At 37.2% G+C, this 18,826-nt stretch overlaps 1 protein-coding gene across 50 annotated transcripts in view; it reads right to left on the bottom strand.

Annotated features, from left to right (window-relative positions):
* The window catches only part of MYT1L (myelin transcription factor 1 like), a 616,195-nt gene that overhangs the window by 131,616 nt on the left and 465,753 nt on the right, over positions 1 to 18,826 (bottom strand). For all 50 annotated transcript variants that reach the window (XM_058287946.2, XM_058287952.2, XM_058287963.2 and 47 more), the window contains 4 exons: positions 15,284 to 15,418; positions 10,460 to 10,550; positions 8,523 to 8,630; positions 1,242 to 1,453 (listed from right to left, as the gene is read on the bottom strand). In XM_058287946.2, coding sequence (XP_058143929.1) covers positions 1,242 to 1,453; positions 8,523 to 8,630; positions 10,460 to 10,550; positions 15,284 to 15,418 — 546 coding nt within the window. The remainder of the gene's footprint in view (positions 1 to 1,241; positions 1,454 to 8,522; positions 8,631 to 10,459; positions 10,551 to 15,283; positions 15,419 to 18,826) is intronic.

Here is an 18,826-nt window from a genome sequence, read left to right as displayed (position 1 = left end):
AGCTTAGAAAGATATACAGCAACTGGCATTGAATTGGAAAAAGCTTTCACAACTCCCTAAGCATTCAATTTAAATAATATTTTTTGCGCCCTGTGATTTTAATTAAATATCATTTTAAAAAGATTAGCTCAAAAATCTTTTTAAAAAACTTATCTTCTTCCCTCTGCTAGGGAATACCAAGATAAGACTTTTAAATCATCAAAACTTTTACACTCCAAGTCCCAATTCATGAAATTTGCCAACTAAAAGTCCATATATCCTGGAATCTAAAGCAGAAACGTGGTTAGATTAAAAAAGTAAAATCAAAGACAGTCTTACCCTCTAGTTTTAAACTATTTACCAAATTGGCTCTATAATAAAACAGTACCTGGTTTATACCATTGACAGTAGGCTCAAATAAGAATGAGGGCAAAAACAAAACAAAACAAAAGATCTTTTCCTGGTGAAGCCTAAAATATTTTATTGGTTTCATCAATTCTGTTTTAGGGGTATATACCATTGTGGTGCAGCAAGTAACAAAGTTGTGTCATGACTTAGCAGCCCCCTAAGGGAGTCCCTGTCATTTTGTGTATCCTCAGAAAACCAGCACAGGATCCTTGAGTTGCTCTGAAGAGGATAGGTAAATCAGTAGTGGTCAACCCTTGGCTGCACATTAGAATCATCGATAAGCTTTTAGAAGGTGCCACTGCCCAAGGAATATCCACTGAGATTCTGATTTAGTTGGTGGAGGGTGTAGCCTGAACACCAGATTTTGAAAATCTCCCCAGGGGAATCTTCTGTGCATCCAAGGTTGGAAACACCAAGGCAATGCAAAGCTTTCTAAAAAAGCCAAGAACTCAAGGGTGTTGATACCAGCAGTCCTTGAATGATCTCTCTGTGACCATTTCTATAAAAATAATTTATAACCCTAATGACACTGCCTTACCGATACCTTCAAAAACAATGAGTCGATGACTTCTATCTACACTGTGCAAGCAGCAAGAACGTGTTTCTTTGGAATTACCAGGGGGCAGAATATCTCCTACCCCCAGGACCCCCCGCAACTCAGGTTCTTATTCGCCTACACTTGTGTGAACCTGGGAGGCTTTACGCTTACGATGCCATACGGTGAACAAAGTAATTTTTGGTACCCATCAAGTGACCACAAATGCCCGCCTTATTTTGTAGGAAATGGATATACACAACAACAACATTATTAACGGCAAATGTGTCTCTCATGTATAAGAGTGTGCACCTCCTACCATCATATCCTTTGGGGGATATATCCCTGGTTTGCACCTTGGGAGCTATGGCTCGCTTGCCATAAGTATGGTTGTCGTAACTGTTGTACTCAAATGAAGTCTTGGAATATTTCTCAAGTTCCTTGGCCAAGTTGGAACGAGGAGTAGTTGTGGGGACATTGTTTCTGTAGCCATACTGAGGAATCTCTAGTTGCTTTACAAAGCACATTGGCCTGTAAGTAAAACAAAACAACAAACAGTTGGCTTTTATTGTGGCAGTGTATACGATAAGATTAGAATCAAAGTAAGAACATCTTCTTTCTAAATTGAACTAAGAAATCCAAAGCTTCCTCTAAAATCATAGTTTAATTTTCCTGGGAAAAGACAGAGTGTATTTTAATCATTTAGCCCTAAATAACTTATCTGCCTAAAAGCAACTTGAACAATTAAAGGACAGGATTATGATATTAAAATTTTTTCTTGCTTGCTTGTGCTTTTTTTCTTTCAAAGAGAGCTGGTATGTGTGATGAAGATGTGTAATATAAGACTGGTCAAAGAGTTTCACATCCATGCTTTCTCTTTTGAATTTTTAAAAATAGTGGTAGAAGTTACACTTAATGTGAAATTCCTCTTAAAAATGAGAGGAAATGAAAGAAACACTCATAGGAACATAGACTAAGACAAAACTAGAAAAAAAATTATCTAGCTGGACAATACAATGGAATATGCAGCAATATATTTTGACAAATATTAGCATATACTTTCAATATTTTTATCTAGTGGCAATTTATTTTTCTAGACTTGAATAAAATATTCAAATGGAGGAGGATTCAAATACTATTTTTCATTCATTTCTTCATTCTACCTTGTTTTGTGTATGCATGCAAGTATACTTCACAGGTGGAATTTTAAAACTTTTTTTGGAAATAATTTTATACTCATAGAAAAGTTGCAGAAGTAGCACAGAGTTCCCATATACTTTTCATCCAACTTCTCCTAATATTAACATATTGCATAACCACAGTATAATGATGAAAGCCAGGAAATTAATATTGGTATAACATTATTAACCAAACTATAGACTTTCTTTGGATTTCAACATTTTTTTTCCCAATAATGATGTATTTTTTTTTGGTCTTGTCCAGGATCCATTCTAAGATCCACATTGCATATAATTGTCAGGTCCCCTGATTCTCCTCCAGTCAATGACTTCATCAGTCTTTCCTTGTCTTTCATGACCTTGACACTATTGAATTGTACTAGCCAGTTACTTTGTAAACTAGATACAGATACATATACATATATGTAAACATAGAATTGTACAGTTCATTAAACAATTTCCCTGTACTTTTTCAAGGTAAAATATTTATTAAAAAATACATATATATTTCACATAAGCACCATCTTTGCATACTACAACTGAACAAAATACTGAATTTTAAGTCAAAAAGTTTTCTGATGGTTCTTTATCTTTTCTAAATTAGTCAAAATGTGTTAAAAATAAAGACCCAGGGGTTGGGGAGTGGGGTATATGGGAACCTCATGATTTTTAACATAACGTTTTGTGTGATCTATTTATCTTAAAAAAAAAAAGACAATAAAAAAAAGCACAAATATTTAAAAAATAAAAAATAAAAAAATAAAGACCCAACAAAGGCTAATGCTTTAGGTGGGAGAGCTAAAGGTGGTGAATTCATGTATCAGTGTTAGGGTTATAGCCGATTTGTGAAGTATAATCACTTTTTGAGCAAGATCCCATTTCTTGATTTCTAGTATCAGATCTGCAAATACTGCCTGCACTCAAATACAAGTGTGAAATGTTAGCAGACTAATGATTTTAGGATACCAGCAGGTACAAAAGTCTACTGAGTAGTTTGAAAATATTCTTCAATAATCGATATGTAAAGGACATCCTGCTTGGTTCTCCCCGTGGAATAGTAACCTGTGTGGTTTGAGCCTCTTCCTTTCCTAACTTATTTTCCACAAGTATTGTTGGAGTGTTGAATAAATATGCTTTCTCTTGGGTCCTCTCTTTTTCTAAAGGTTGTATATATATGTACACACAAAAGACCGATAGTCAGTGTAGGGAAAAATACTTGAAAAATAATGTCTTGGCTTTTATGATTGTGAAAGTACTACATAATTCATTGCAAAAATATTTAGAAGATCCAAAAAATATTTTAAAAATCATCTATAATTCTCTCAGATAAAAATCATTAAAGTTTTGGTGTAATTTTTCTTATTTATTTTATATTTATTTAAATAGTTGGAATCTTACACTTTTATTTATTCTGCAATTAATTTTACTTGATGCTTCATTTTCCTCTCTTGTTTAGGTGCTAAAAAATAGTTAATACCTGCATGACATTAAAATCAATTATGCCATAATTATTAAGTTATTTCCAACTTTTAGATTGCTTTTTTTTTTTTTGCTATTACATATTGTAGTCTGATAAGAATTTTTGAGTATAAGTATTTCTGTTCTCCAGTTATTTCCTAAATTTAAATTGGTTTGGGGGCAGTTACATAGTTTTAATAACTGGATTTTTATAAAAAGAAAGTAAGTCAGCTTTTATATGTTGCTTAATAGCATATCTGTGCTATTTTATAGTGACCTAGTAATAGATTAATGTTCAATTTATTTACTAAATCATCAGCCAATCAATATATTTTTATTTCATTAATTTAGTGTATTTAACTCTTGTCAGATTAACAGAATGATAAAACAACTAATTGAACATGTAGTATTTTTGAGGAATTTTCAGGCAATGTGGGGGAGGGAGCGATACATGAAGGAAACCCTAGGACCACCCTTTAGAGATCATGTGGAAAGTAATAACAATTCGGCAGTCACAAATTGCTACGGAATTTCTGGGGAAGAAGAGCTTACTTCAGACTAAAGGATTCAGTTAAATTTTAATGGTTTACAACTGCAGCAGGGGAGGATCATTGATATGGGGTGTCAGAGATAGGGGATGCATGGGAGGAGGTTCACCTGGGACATACCTATAAGGCATATGAATGTGTTCAAGTGTTCATGGGGCATTGTCATGGTGGGTGGAGATCCACACAATAATCAAAAGAATATAGAATTCCCATCCTGAAGAGCTCTGCTACATTCTCTAATGACACATCAAGAATACCCTGAGTACAGGGGCAGTGACTAGTGAAGGAGAATGGACCATTGATGGGCCCTTGATATTGATGACTGTACTCATGAACCTTTACTTTTGAAATTGAAACTTAGCATAGTATTATAGGGTGCATATCACAGTTGCCTCCTGAGTGCTTCCTTGTTGCTCAAATGTGGCCTCTCTCTAAGCCAAACTCAGCATATAAATGCATTACCTTCTCCCTGGTGTGGGAAATGACTCCTGGGGATGAGCCTCCCTGGCACCAAGGGATTATTATAAAGCACCAACTAGCAATGCAACTGGAAAAAGACTTTGACCAAAAGGGGATAAGGGTAAAGACAAATGAGTTTATGTAGCTAAGAGACTTCAAAGTGAGTTGGGAGTTCATTCCAGAGGTTATGCTTTTGCACATCTCAGCAGGATCTCATTGACTGTCAAAGTAAATATTTTCTCAAATAGTGGGGTTCCTGAGGGCTCTAGAGATATATAGATACTAGTCCAGACACTGTATACAGCTCAGGAGTTTAGAGTCCATGCTCCCCTGTTTGACAGAGTTGGACTCAGTCATGGTTTACCTACACATGGCTCTTCTGCCCCCTCTATTTGAACCTATAGTTAGTACAAGAGTTGATAGGTATATGTCCAAGAAACTTCAGTCTTTGGACTCTCCATGCACCAGTTGGGCCCTGAATCTCAACAGAGTTGGAACACCTACTCTTCTGTTCATTGGACTCACCCAGGACAACTAACAAGGAGATGATGATGGACAATGATCATCTTAAGGAAAAGAGAGAGAGTCTGCAACTGCAAGCAAGATAGTCCCATCTGTCTGCCCCATGGGATCTAAACCCCTTTCAATTAGAGGTGGAGTGGATATCACCATCCTAGAATGCTCAGGACTGGGGAATAAAAGATAGACTAGAGTAGACTTATCGTTATTCTACTATAGACTTATTGTGATTCTAGCAATGGAAGAACTTTTATCATTGATGTGGAGGCAGTGGCCATTGGAGGTTCTGAGGGGAGGAAGAGGGAAAAATAGGTATAATTTCAGGGCATTCTTGGGATTTGGGAATTGTCCTGAATGGCACTGCAATGGCAGATACATGCCATTATATACCTTGTCATAACTTACAATTAAGTGTGGGAGAGAATATAAACTACAATGTAAACTATAATCCATGCTTAGTGGCAGTGCTCCAAAATATGTTCATCAATTGTAACAAATGTACCACACTAAGAAAAGATGTTGTTATTGTGGGAAAACGTGGGAGGGCTAGAGAGCAGGGCATATGGGAATTCCCTATATTTTTAATGAAACATTTATGTAATCTAAGGATTTTTTTTTTAAAAAAGCATATTTATTTTTTTTAATGGAGAAGGCAGTATTTAAATTAGGTTTTTCAGACAGAGTAAAATTGTGAAAGTGAAGATTCAGGGTGGGAATGAGAAACCATTCCAGGAAAAGAGTCTACCAAGTTTAAAGGTGAGGTGAGAAAAGTAAGAGCATCTTTAGAGAGCAGCAAGGGATGTGATAGTTTGGAGTTGGATTGGTAACCTGTTCATTCCTCTAGTAAGAAGGTCAAAGGATTTAGAGTCTGCAAGAAACATAATCCTTCACCTTTAAAAAGTTACTACCAGATCAAAGAGAGGAAAGACCGGAGGTAAATCATGAGCTGGAAGGCAATATTTCCGGTGACAAAATGGAGGTTCACTGCACCTCTCTACACCCCCCACCCCTTCCCAGAAGAGACACTAAAGAAAATTGTTTGCAGATGCACAATTTTTGGTCAATGGCTTCTGATTTGCTGGCATTCCATGTAGCTTTTTTTCCCCAAAGATTCAAATAATAATTTTCTTTTACTTATTTTTCTTTTTTCATAGTCTTTTTTTAATTGTATTTTTTTTGAAGATACATAGATCGCAAATTTGTTACATTAAAAAATATAAGAGGTTCCCCTATACCCCACACCTCACTCCACCCCACTGCTCACACATCAACAACCACTTTCATCATTGTGGCACATCCATTGCGTTTGGTGAATACAATTTGGAGTAGTGCAGCACCGCATGGATAATAGTTTACTCTACAGTTTTAACTCTCCCTCAGTACATTCAGTGGGTTGTGGCAGGATATATAATGTCCAGCATCTGTCCCTGCAGTATCATTTAGGACAACTCCAAGTCCCCAAAATGCCCCCACATCACATCTCTTTTTCCCTCTCCCTGCATGGCCACTTTCTCCACACCAGTGCTACAGTTTCTTCCATTGCTAGTCACAATAGTTTCCATGTAGATTTACACTGCATCAACCCAAAGAAAGGGATCTTTAAGTTATAATGCCACAGAAACAATATCAAAGGCTGTTGCTTTAGGCTTCCCTTTCAAAATAGAGGCTTCAGTGTGAACAAGGTGATATTTGCCATTAAGTACATTTCTTGTGAGTCTCAAGGTGACATAAATGAGAGGTGGAGCTTCTCGCTGAAATGTCTGCTAAATACAGACCCTTGGAAAGAGAACTTCACTTCAATGTGCAATGCTGGGCACCCTGGTGAATAGGATTCTTTTGAGCTTTCTGGGGTTCTGGCCAAAGTAGGCAGAGGACAGTGAAGAACCCTCAGCCCCCAAATCCTCTCTTCCATTTTCTAAAGCTTCCTTTGGTTTATCACCATCCCTCCTCAAGTGTGCACACCCCCAAGGTCTCTGAAGTGGGGAGGGGGTGAATTCTCAGGCTGACCCTGCCAATATACCGCGGTGGGAGGGGAAGAGGAGGCGCTTAGGCCAGCCTTATTTATTTGTTATTCTGTCTCATCTAAAAATCGAGCAACAGTGATGGAAAAACTGCCATGAAACAGGTGCATGGGGAGTATTTTAAATTGCTATCACATACAGAAAAATCTAGAAAAACATGCACCAAAATTAAAATTGAGGGATTATCATTGAGAGAAAATCTTCCTTATTTTTCATATTTAGATATGTCACCTTTTTTTCCTATAAAATTTTAACCTTTCTATTGAGGGAGAAAAGGGGAGTTTAATTACTGTGGTAAATCCTTTATGAAAGCTGTGAAATAATGCACCACAAGAAGCAAAGAGATATTCACATCGTTTGCCAAGCAACGTTCCTCTAGTGTCTGAGAGAAATAATTTAACAGAAGCAAGATACTGTACACCCCAAAATGATTATTATTGCTCTCTCTTTAAGAGTAAAAGTTGCAAACAACCTAAATTCCTCAGAGCGAGAACCTAGCTTCCACCAGGTTGGTACATCCGTGGGTAGAATACATGCGGCTGTTAAAATGAAAATTGCACTTATTATAGAGAAACCTGGAAGCACGTTTTTGCTCTGACACTAAGTAAAAAGGCAGACTATACAGTGGTTGGCACAGTTTTCACAGGATCAAGGATTTGAAGGGAACATGCAAAAATGAAAGTAGGATATAAGGGCTAGGGTAGAATGGATTTCTTCCTCCACCTCGTGCCCCATGCATCTTTTGTAAAACAAAATAAAAATGAAATGAAAGCAATGGGTTGAACTCAATGATCTTTAATGTCCTTTCTTTCTTTAACATTCAAGCATTAAGTGGTTTTAGGTAAGTCATTTAACCCCTCTGCACTTGGGATTTTCTTGCTTGTCAAGGGGGGATCATGACGCCTACTTCCACCTGCCTCTCAGGGGGGTATGAGGATAAAGGAGATGACAGCTTTCAAGGCTTTCGATGCATGTAACGTGGTATTACTATCCCTACATTTTCAGAAACATTAGCACCATCCTGTAGATTGGCGTTATGCCCTTCCCTCCAAATTAAGATAAAATTACACTTTGGACAATTCAATCATTTTTTAAAGGTTATCTTTTTTTCCTAGTCATGAACTACGAGGGTCAGAAAGAAAATCAGAAGTAACCGTGTCCAATTCCCTCACTGGGAAAATGAGAATGAGTAAACGGAGACCCACGGCGGTGAAGTGACTTCCTCACCCGCACACAACCACTGAGTGGCTGAGGTCCGGGCGGGACCCAGGTCACTTGCCTCCCAGCAGCCACGGTTTACTCCTGTCACTGAGTAAGAGAATCAGCCTCATCTAGCATCCAAAGCGAGCTGACGTCATTTTTGCTTCTTTTTAGATGAACTCTCATGAACACGATACATTCTGTGTTTGGGAAATACCTTAGGACTCGGTCTGATGCCTGATTGGATTTTGACACATCACAGCTCTGGTGTTTTTCTTGGGCCTTTGCCAGTTTCTCTGCTGCAGCAATAGGGCATCCAGAGAGGCTGCAATTACAGAAAGGGAATTTAATTGTCTTGTCTCAAGTAGTTTCACAACACACTGATCCAATTACTACCTTCTACCTTCTCTCCCTTAGTCAGCATAAGGCTCCTCGAAAGGGGGTGGGATAGGGGAATTTCTCGAACCTGTTGTGGGCATTCCTAATAGAATGAATTTGGAGAGGAAAGTGGGTTTTTTCTCCCCACACAAAAACAATGCTTCTGGTGTGTATGCTTTCTTTTTGGTTTCCAGTAGCCAATGCTGATGCCAAGACCCGGTAGAAAGAATATTAAATCCTTTTGCATTGTAGCAAGCCAAATTCCTGGCCATTCAAGAGGGAAGGAGCTAGTTAATGTTTTACAGGCAGATTCTGTTCGGTGATAGTCATCGCTTCTGGAGATGAGGCTATTAACAGCCTGTGTAGGATGAGTTTTTTTTAAGTCTCAAGAATGGCAAGTAAATAATTGGGACCAGAAGATGGAGCTCTAAGCTGATTCTCTAAAAGTTATTGCCTGATGGAGCTTTTGCTTGTCTGTCTGACTTTAGCTCTTTTGTGTTCATCATAGGAAGAGAAACGGGTGTGGAGAAGAAATCAGATGAAATCATTAAAAAATAAGACGTTCATTTGTAACTAAATATTTTGAGCTTGGTGTACATGCAGGAGACTACAGACTGAGTCTTGTGTTTAAGCGTATTCGTCATGAAATCTTGGTGTCTGCTGTATGTGTACCCATCTATATAGCTAGCTAGCTACCAGCTATTTGCACGTGTGTACAGATACTTACTCCATGTAAATGCAAAGCTCCATAAATATATGAGTGTGCTGAGGTTTGATGAAAGAACTGATATTGTAAACTCTACATTGAATGGTCCTCAACACAAACCTTACCAACTATTTACCAGTTTTTCCTCCTGCAAATTAAGCACAGGAAAATTTCGCAGGGCCACAAAGTGGTGATTTGCTTCATTATAAATTTAACACAAGTAAGTAAATTTACCAGTCAGAAAAATAAAAATTGAGGCAAGGCGAAACTTATAACAATTTCTTCCATTGAGATATAATTTTCCTTGAAATGGTGACAGCAAAATATAAACTATAAGACAAAATTTTAGCAGAATCACTTTTTTGGCTATGCAAAAAGGATATCTGATGTGAACTGAATCTTACAGGCAACAATAATTCTTATAAAGTGTGACTGGGACAGAAAAAGGTCGAGGATTTGTGAAGACTGAAACAGGCTTATTTATAGCATAGTCAGGTAAGCGTCTATGTACCTGGCATGCGATCATCCCACATGCTCCCCTAACCAGCACTTTTGGACTTCTACTAGTATTGTGAAGATGGCCTGGAGTTTCAGCAGAGTTAGAAGGGACAGGCAAATTAAGTGATACGCTATACCATCTGCCAGTACCTCTAACTCACAGTCCTGTGTGACGCCTAGTACTACAGCCCTTTCTTCATCTGTGCTAGGTAACTGATCCTTTACTGCATTGTTCCTAGTGATTGTAAATGTTCTTGGCTTTCATTTTAGATCTTATACCAAGTACGGCCACCTCCTGGGGGACTGTTTTCCCATCATGACAAGGGGAGTGAGACAACTGAAAAAATACAAACTGAGAAAAAAAAAAAAGAAACCTAAGCGTTTGTCTTCCCCATGCAATGTGTGACAGCACTCTTCATTCTTTAAAGAATGCTGCACCGAGGACCATCTGTCTCCTTAGGCAAGTAAGAGATGTGCACATGGAAGTAGACTCCCTCAGAAGGGTTTGCCAGAGATGCCACTGTCGGGAACTGCTTTCCCTCCAGCGCAGAATCCAGTGGTGCTTTGCTTACCTTCTGTGAGAGTTCCTGTTGCTATTTACATGCCCTCGCCCTGTGCAGCCCGGAGTAGGACACTTGAGAACATTTTCATGCATGGCAAGAACTTGACAAGGAGAGGCAAAGAAAACAGCCCAGTATTAAAACAGAGAAATGGTCAGAATACGTAATCATTTTACAAAGCTGGGTTAGTTTACAACCGACAGTCCTGCAAACATTTGTAATGGGCATGGTCGGGAAAACACGGGGAGGAACAAAGAGATCTATTTGCCCTTGCTCTCACTGGCATGCAAAGCAGGGTGTGCTGGAAGAGGGGGAGTTATGCAGGTTAGAGAATGTCATAATTAAATTGTTTCTGATGGGATAGTGAAGCAAGGGGCTCCCGATGTATTTTCCATACACAAGCACTGACTATTGATTAGCTGTATAACAAACTGCACGTAGATTGGTCATTTTAACCCATGCCTATTCTTCGGAGATGTACAGTATTATGAAAGCAGTGTGGTCAGATAGAAAACCCCAAATCTTATCTTTTTTTTTTTTTTTAAAGATAATAAGAACTTGTCCTTTAGGAATTATGCACTTTATTATTCTTTCAATAGATTGCACAAATATCATAAATGCTATGCACTTTACCATGTGAAATTAAGCAAATGGGAAAGACAGTGTGGGCATCATTTCATTTATTATCCAAAATGCTTCCAGCCTGCTGGTAGCAGAGAACTGTTTAAATTTACCCAGTGGTGGGAATGGCCCTGTACTTATTTCCTTATCCTCCTTATTCGGGTACTTCATGAATGCTTGGCTACCTTGAACTGCACAAGACGGCCGGTGGGGGCTACGAGGGAAGAGAATCGACCATAACACTGACTCCTGCAAAAGAAGCTTTGCTCATCTGAACTGTTTACAAACTCTAGGAAAATGATGTAGCAGGAATACTTGTTGGAGTTAGGTTTACCTAATAGAACATGGCAGAAATATCAAAAAAGAGTCTGCTCCAAATTGCTATGTCATTGTGTTTTCTACATTTTCTTCTTGCTCAAGACTATTCTCTCCATCTTCCTTGAAATGTGGAGACCTCACTGAGCATTGCATCCTATTTCCACATGATTTTGTTATTATTTGAGTCCATGCCTTATTGCCTCACTACTGTATAAGTTCCTGAAAAACAGAGTCCATTCTGGATTTCTCTTTGTAACTCCTGCCTACTCTTTAGATATGGTGGATGCTCAGTAAGAAGTGATTAGAAAAGTAAAGAGTTGATTTTTGATTTACAGTGGGTTTGGGGACATGTCTGGAGTGTTGCCATAGGGGATCCCCTTTCTGCTGGAATCTAGGCACAGTTCCCTGTCGCCTTACTCTCCTGTCTCCTCCCTGTGTTCTTACCTATCCTCTTTCAGGACCTTCTCTTTCAGGACCTTCATTGACTAAATCATTAATTCTTTTTTTTTTTTTTTTTTTTTTACTATTTTCCCATACCTTGTTGCAAATATTTTCTGAAAACTGCTTCCCTCTTAAGTGAACAGAATTCTCTCATTTTTCTTTCATGCTAAACTTTTCAAATATAACCTTTTCTTGGTGATAGCAAACACCTTGCATGCTTGCATATGGCAGAGCATTCCAACTGGTCTCTTTCCTGCTAAGGGGAGACGGGGACTCCTTGCTGACACCATCAGCTGGAATTCTTACTTGAGTTGAAAGCTCTTTGCTCTCTTTAGTCTATATTCCTTGCCTCTATTTCCTCAGTCCCACAAGCATTCTTCAAACTTTCTGCACTCTGTTGAGATCCTGTCATTCGTTCTTTTTTTAATACCTGTCTCTTACATGTCAATAGTAGGCTTTTAAACAATAAATCCATGGACCTCTTTCTAATCTTTATCTTCTGGATTTCTTTGAAACCCCAGGAAATTGCTAGAATTTGTTAAGAAACACTGTTCTCTCTTGATTATGTCTGCTTCCTCCCTGACTTCTTCACTGGCTTCTCTTCCTCCACTTCCCCTTTCTCGATATTTATGTCCGAATATTTTGACTCCTCTTTTGGTTCCTCTTTTGTTCTCAACCTCTGGGCAATTTCATTCTCAGTTTCTGCTACCACTACTGAAAGGAGGACATATGGATAGGTACCTCTGTACCAGACTCTCTCCAGATTTCCAAATGAGTTTTCCTAAAAGCCTGCTGGGAATATCTTACTGCACTTTAAATTCAAATTGGAAAAGTCCAAAGATATTATTTTTCCTATTAAATGTGATTCTATCCTTCAGTTCCTGATAGCTCTTAATGACATTTCATTCATACCCGTTACCGAGGCCAGAAGTCTTGGAATCACTTAAATTTCCTACCCTTTCTCTAGCCTCTCACAAACAATGATCTTCAAGACCCGGCAGCCCTATTTCTAGAATATTTCTTGAACCTGCCCCTGAGTTTCTCTTCTCTCTGCCACTGCCTTTTTCATGCCCTTATCTCTTGGGCAAACTATAATTACAATCTTTATAAAATGCCTTGGATTCATTCTCTCTCATGTAGGACCAGCTAAAGCATTACCTCAGTGAAGTCCAATGGATACCTCCAGAAATCATCAGTCCCTGATTTCCCATTTAAGTTTCTGAAGGATGCTGTTAAATCTCTATTATGCAATTACAGTCTACCTGTGCTCATTCCTCTTTTCTCCACTAGGCTGTGATCTCGTGGAGGACCTGAACCATGTCCTCTGTGATGCTATCATACTGCATTGCAAATTGAAGGCATAGAGTCCTTCATTGAATTAAATTTAACAGGAGTAAAAACTTAGACAAACTGGCCTAGAGAAAACTAAAAAATAGAAGTGCCCCCTTTGGAGTCCTTTACATTTTTGTTTACATGTTTATGATATTATAAAGAACCATATATGAACAAATATTTAGAAATGATTCTCTGTAGAGACTCCGGAATAGGTTGGCAAGATTGGTGTTAGAGCTGAGTTCCTACTTATTTATGGGTGAATGTCACAAGCGGACATGTTCTGACCCCATGGTATATATGAATAGGCATAATATCCAACTTGCCAGAACATAGTCCATATTTCTACTACATATTTCTACATATTTATTTATTCCTTTTTCCGGGAACATCTGGCGTTGATAGACTCTCTCAGGCACATGAAAGAAAGTAATGTTCTACTTTGAAGGGGAAATTTTATGTCTTAAAGGAAATAATTTTCAAGAAGCTCTTTCTTCTTAAAACATAGAGCTTGCTCCCAATGCCTTATTTTGTAGCTGAGGAAAATGAAGCACAGAAAACTTGGAACATGCCCAATGTTACTTAGCTCATCGGGAGTGAAATTGGAATATCAAACTCAGGTCTCAGCGGAAATAGGGTTGAGCTCTGAACTCTGTTATTTACATAGGCAAGTTAGGACCTGCTTAGATTAGCCTAAAAATGATTGAGTAGCTTCAGTATTATGCCAGGATCTCTGGAAAAGAGAAGGATCATGGAATGTCTGATTCTCATTTTCCTCATCCGAAAAATAGGAATAATGTTGTCCTGCAGGGTTTCTGTGGGGCTTCAATGAGTTAGTGTATGTTGAGTGCAAGCTGAATGTACACATAGTGTACGCTGAGTAAACAGAAGCTATTGTTAAACCATGCTGTCTCCCTATTCATGTAACACACGGGATCATATCCATTTACTCCAATTCTTTCATTTTCGCAGTAACTCTCCAAGTTTGTGAACAAGTCAGTGACAAGAAATAAATGTTGAATTTTTTTAGTAGCCCTTTGAAAACCTGGAGCCACAATATTTTCTAAAATATTCCAGCTGAACATGGTTTCTAAACCTCAAATTCTATTATTTTTTTTTCTTTGATCTTACAGATTTACTTCTCAGCTATTCCAAAGTGATCAAGTCTAATGGGACAATCCTCAAAATTTCCTCTAAAAGAGCAACTGTTTATCTCTATGTTTTCATGCTGGAAACTGTGCCTCAGATAATGAGAAAAATGCTCAATATACACCTTAGACTCAAAATCAGGATCCTAAATTTGTAAAATCATTTCTGAAAAAGTGTCTTTTTCCTAAGCAATCAATTCTAACTGTATTCAAATAGTTGGTGTACTTAATGTGATGAGCGAGAAATAAATCAGAAAGGTATACATCACCTTTCAGTACTAAAAGTAATTTAAATTAATTTTTCTCATAAATGTATTCCATATTATCAGAACCTAACTAACTAGAATGTATAAAATTAAAACCCACATGATTTAAACCTTATTATTTCCAATCTTACAGTGTAGAAATGTTGGGACAACTATACCATGAGATGGACTTTCCAAGTAAAATGCAATAAAATCTCTTATATAATAACTATTGATTCAGATGATACTTAGTCCAGATGAATGAGCAAGAGATTTCTCAGGGATCCCTTTTCCTCAGGGATTCACAGCAGTTTAGGGATGGAAGGGGTGCCTTAGAGATTATCTAATTCAATTCTAGAATTTTTTTAGAAGAGAACCAGAGAAGTGACTTGCTTGAGGTCACAGAAGCAGGTAGGGACTGAAATTGAGAATGCTAGGCCTTTCTACAAGGGAGCCACATTATAGGAAAAACACTTGATGGTGAGCTATTATACTCGAGTTCTTCTAGCAGGCTAAGAAAAACACCACATGCTGGAGGAGGAGGTTAAGGTCCCTTTGGCCCATTGATAAGTCAACTAATCCTGGACGAGATGAGAAGGAGCCTATTTCAGCAAGGTTTCAATGAGGTTGCCCTGAGCCAGAAGATGGAAATGACAAAAGGTAAAAGGGATGATAGAAACAGGCTGATAGATGTTTATATTCCCAAGGGTAGCGGGGAAACATGGACTTACTTTCTGGAGGGACCCTATCTTTGTGCGGGCATCCGGATAAACTGCGATGATGAGGATAAAGCCCAGTTACGTGGCCAGTTCCATCACACCCAGGGGTTGGACACTTGCTCTCTTTCTTTTCTGTTCTTGAGGGATCTAAAAGCGACAACAGGTGTCAAGAGAATGAAATTTTACCAACCGAAGACAAATGTGATAATAAAACAATCTGAAGAAACCTTTACTAAATAAAGAAATAAAGCAGGTGTCAGGGACAGGCTGTGACATCAAACTTTTGCTTGCTCAGAAAGTTTTCTGATGTGGGGAGTTTTGTTTTATTTTTTACCTTATACAGTATAATTATGAACCATAAAATATTTTTGGTTTCTCTCCTAAAGAAGAAAAAAAAGGAATATTCCTAACCTTACGTCTTAATTATTTTCCCGTGTGTTACATGATAAGCTGTGTTGTTCAAAGAAATCAACGTAAACAGTGATGAGACAGTGGCCTTCTTAGAGAACAAAACTTCGTGCTATTATCATTCATCAATTTCTCTGTGAAATTCAACCAGAGGGTAAAATGCGATTCAAGACCTCTTGCGGAATTTCTTTCTTATTGAGTGCTCTGATCATATACAATGTAAGCTGCAAGTTTTTTTCCTGGTGTTGGAAGTTACTCTCTTGAGGTTGAGCAACACAGGCCCTTAACATACCAATTCAGCACTTTTCTGAAAATAAACCGAACTCTTAGAAGGCACTGTAAGCAAATGACCAAAATGGTGGAAATCCCACCTGAGAGAGATGATGGGCAATCAAAAATGTTTCAGAAGCCGCTGGAACAATCATTTGTTTTGATTTCTTCATCTGTACTTGGAAACCAGAGGAAGCCTTTTTATAATGCTGTGCATGCATACACAAAATTAAGAGGTAATGGTTTTTTTTATAGCCCTGCTGGCTTCTCTGCAATACCAGTCAATGGAAGGATTAGGGCAAACGTTTTGTCCAAAATTTAATGCCAGATGCCAGAAATGTGGTGATAGCACTAATAAAGTTATTTACACATCCAGAATTGATCACAAATCATAAATGTGCGGTATAATTCCAGAAAATATTTCTAAGATAAAAATAATACAAAATAGTAAATATAAGTGTGTGAAACACTGTATTTCAAGCCAGTTTTTGAAAACCAGTTGCTAAGGTCTCCAATAGATTGTCCTTAGTATGGCTATTAAGATTTGGTCCAGAGAATGCTCTAGTTCAGTTAAAATTTCTTTAGGAATTTTATTATGATTGCTAGAAAACACATATTTTACTTTTAGTTAAGTATTCATATCAAGAAAAAGTTGGGTTTAAAAATTTCTGGTTCTTGTATATACTTTCTTCTTAAGTCATCCACGCTAATTTGAAATGACAAAGAATTTAAAAATATATAAAAATGATCTCATTTTCATACCCTTCCCCCTCTTTTTTTCCCCAAAGCTGCCATTTTATTCTGTTTAATGTGCCTTTCAGGTGCTGGAACATCTTAAACTGGTTCTGGTGTTGAAGAAAATATCCTTGATACAACTGCCATCTATTTTCCTGCCATTATTTATAGATAATCTTTGAGAACAAATCCAAAATTGTTACTGTGATTTCAAATACAGAAAACTTATTGAAGCTTCTCTTATACATACAAATTTAAAGGCTACAATGTTATTGCCTTTTGAATAATTTCAAAACATTTCTAATATAATTTAATTAATGTAAATATAAAATAGTAAGGGCACAGTAACAGTTTCAAAGGACAATGTTGATGATTTAAATTTATAAACAATAAATAAGTTTATAACTTGATATGAGTGACTTTTAAGGGTAAGAAAATTAAATTATAACTCTCTTGAATAATTATATATATATATTTTTTTCATCAGGACGCTTACAGTTTCCTAAAAAATTAAATTATTTCAAAGATTTCAAGTTTTCTGTCTAGATTTGTATAATAGCAACGTAGCTCAAAATTATTCCATTGTTTGAAAGACAATAAGGGTATAATCTCCTCTCGATGCATGGAATCCTACTTGAGATAGGATATGCTGTTTGCCTTCACTGTTACTTTTCCTTGGTTTCTTATTTGTAATCTCAATTTGTTTTAAAAGCAAATACAAAATAACCAAGTAAGCAAACAGACTAAGTCAACCAAAAGCCCTCCAACAACACACAGAAAAAAATTGTGCGCTAGATTTAGCTTGCTCCCCTCTTCCTCTCTTTAGAGTGGACAATGGAATAGAATAAAGATAGAGGAATTTTGTTGTTTCAGCCCAGGATTTTGGAAAGTTATTCATTCATAATTTCAAATCTATTTGAGAAGACTGTGTGTGAATGAGAATCAGTATGTGTGTTCTCTCCATCTTCAATAAAATAAGAGTAGTTGGAAATAGAGACTTTTGATATGCTAACTATGTTGCTGTAGGAATTGTTTCTTAGCCGTGTTGGTAAAATCTTATTACCACATAGTTAATTTTAAAAAATCAAAAATTAGTATTGATCTCTTTGTCCCACTACAACTGTAAATGTAATATTGGATACTTTAGTGGCCTTATCTGGTTTTATTTGTTTGGTTCTGAATATAACAGTAGACATCCTGAAAAGAAACTTGGGGACAATGTAAAACCTTTTGACACATAACTGAAATGAACTTTGGTCAGAGAAGGAAGAGCTGGAAGAATTGAGGGGCGGCAGATAGTCCAAATCTACAACTTCCCCCCATTTCAAGGAAAAAACACATTTCAGTTTTTACTCTTCATTCCCAACCCTGACCTCATTTATTTAAAGGAAGCAAGCTGTCTGAATTCCATTTCTTGTGGGAAAAAAAATGAGTCAACATTTGCATGAAGCCGCTAAGTTTAAAGGGCAACAAAGAAAACACAGAAACCAAAGTAACCAGAAATGAGAGCAAATTAGAATATGCTTTGCCAGATCAAACCACATGTTCATGGAGTATATCACTGCATTTCTCAAAGCCAAAGGCCATCATAAAAGCCACTCTACAGAATTCTAAAACAGACTCCTAATGTGCATTTGTCCAATTGAGCAGTTACATTAGAAGAGAACACTATTCATTCCTAAAAATATTTAGGTCCTGGATGATTCTAAAAAATCCAGCTAAAATTTTTAATACATAATTTTAGCACATCTTTATTTTCAATGATTGAGCTATAGCTTCAAACATATGTTAGGTTTCATAGTCTTTAAAAATCCAAAACAAAGCCCTGATACCATACTAAGCTAAAGACTTTACTCCCTTTTAAAAGCCAAACACGTCCATTCTATACCACATCTTATACCGGTCTAGTCTTCAACTTTATAACTGAAGCAACTCTCAGTGCCTAAGCACTTGCCAAATTTAAGAACCCAATGAGCCTTTGGTTAATGTTTGTCTCCAATTTGGATTTGAGTTAAAGCACCGCCCAACTTGTCATAGAAGTTATGTGCACACATTGAGAGGAGAATACACACCTATGTCACAATAGAAAGATATACGAGTTTTCTAATTCTTTGAAATTTATCCAGCAACTGATTTTCAAAC

The sequence above is a fragment of the Dasypus novemcinctus genome, chromosome 25 (assembly GCF_030445035.2).
Source record: "Dasypus novemcinctus isolate mDasNov1 chromosome 25, mDasNov1.1.hap2, whole genome shotgun sequence".
In the NCBI taxonomy this organism is placed as follows: Eukaryota; Metazoa; Chordata; class Mammalia; order Cingulata; family Dasypodidae; genus Dasypus; species Dasypus novemcinctus.
The sequence above is the reverse complement of the archived record's forward strand: the minus strand, read 5'-3'. Positions and strand labels throughout refer to the sequence as shown.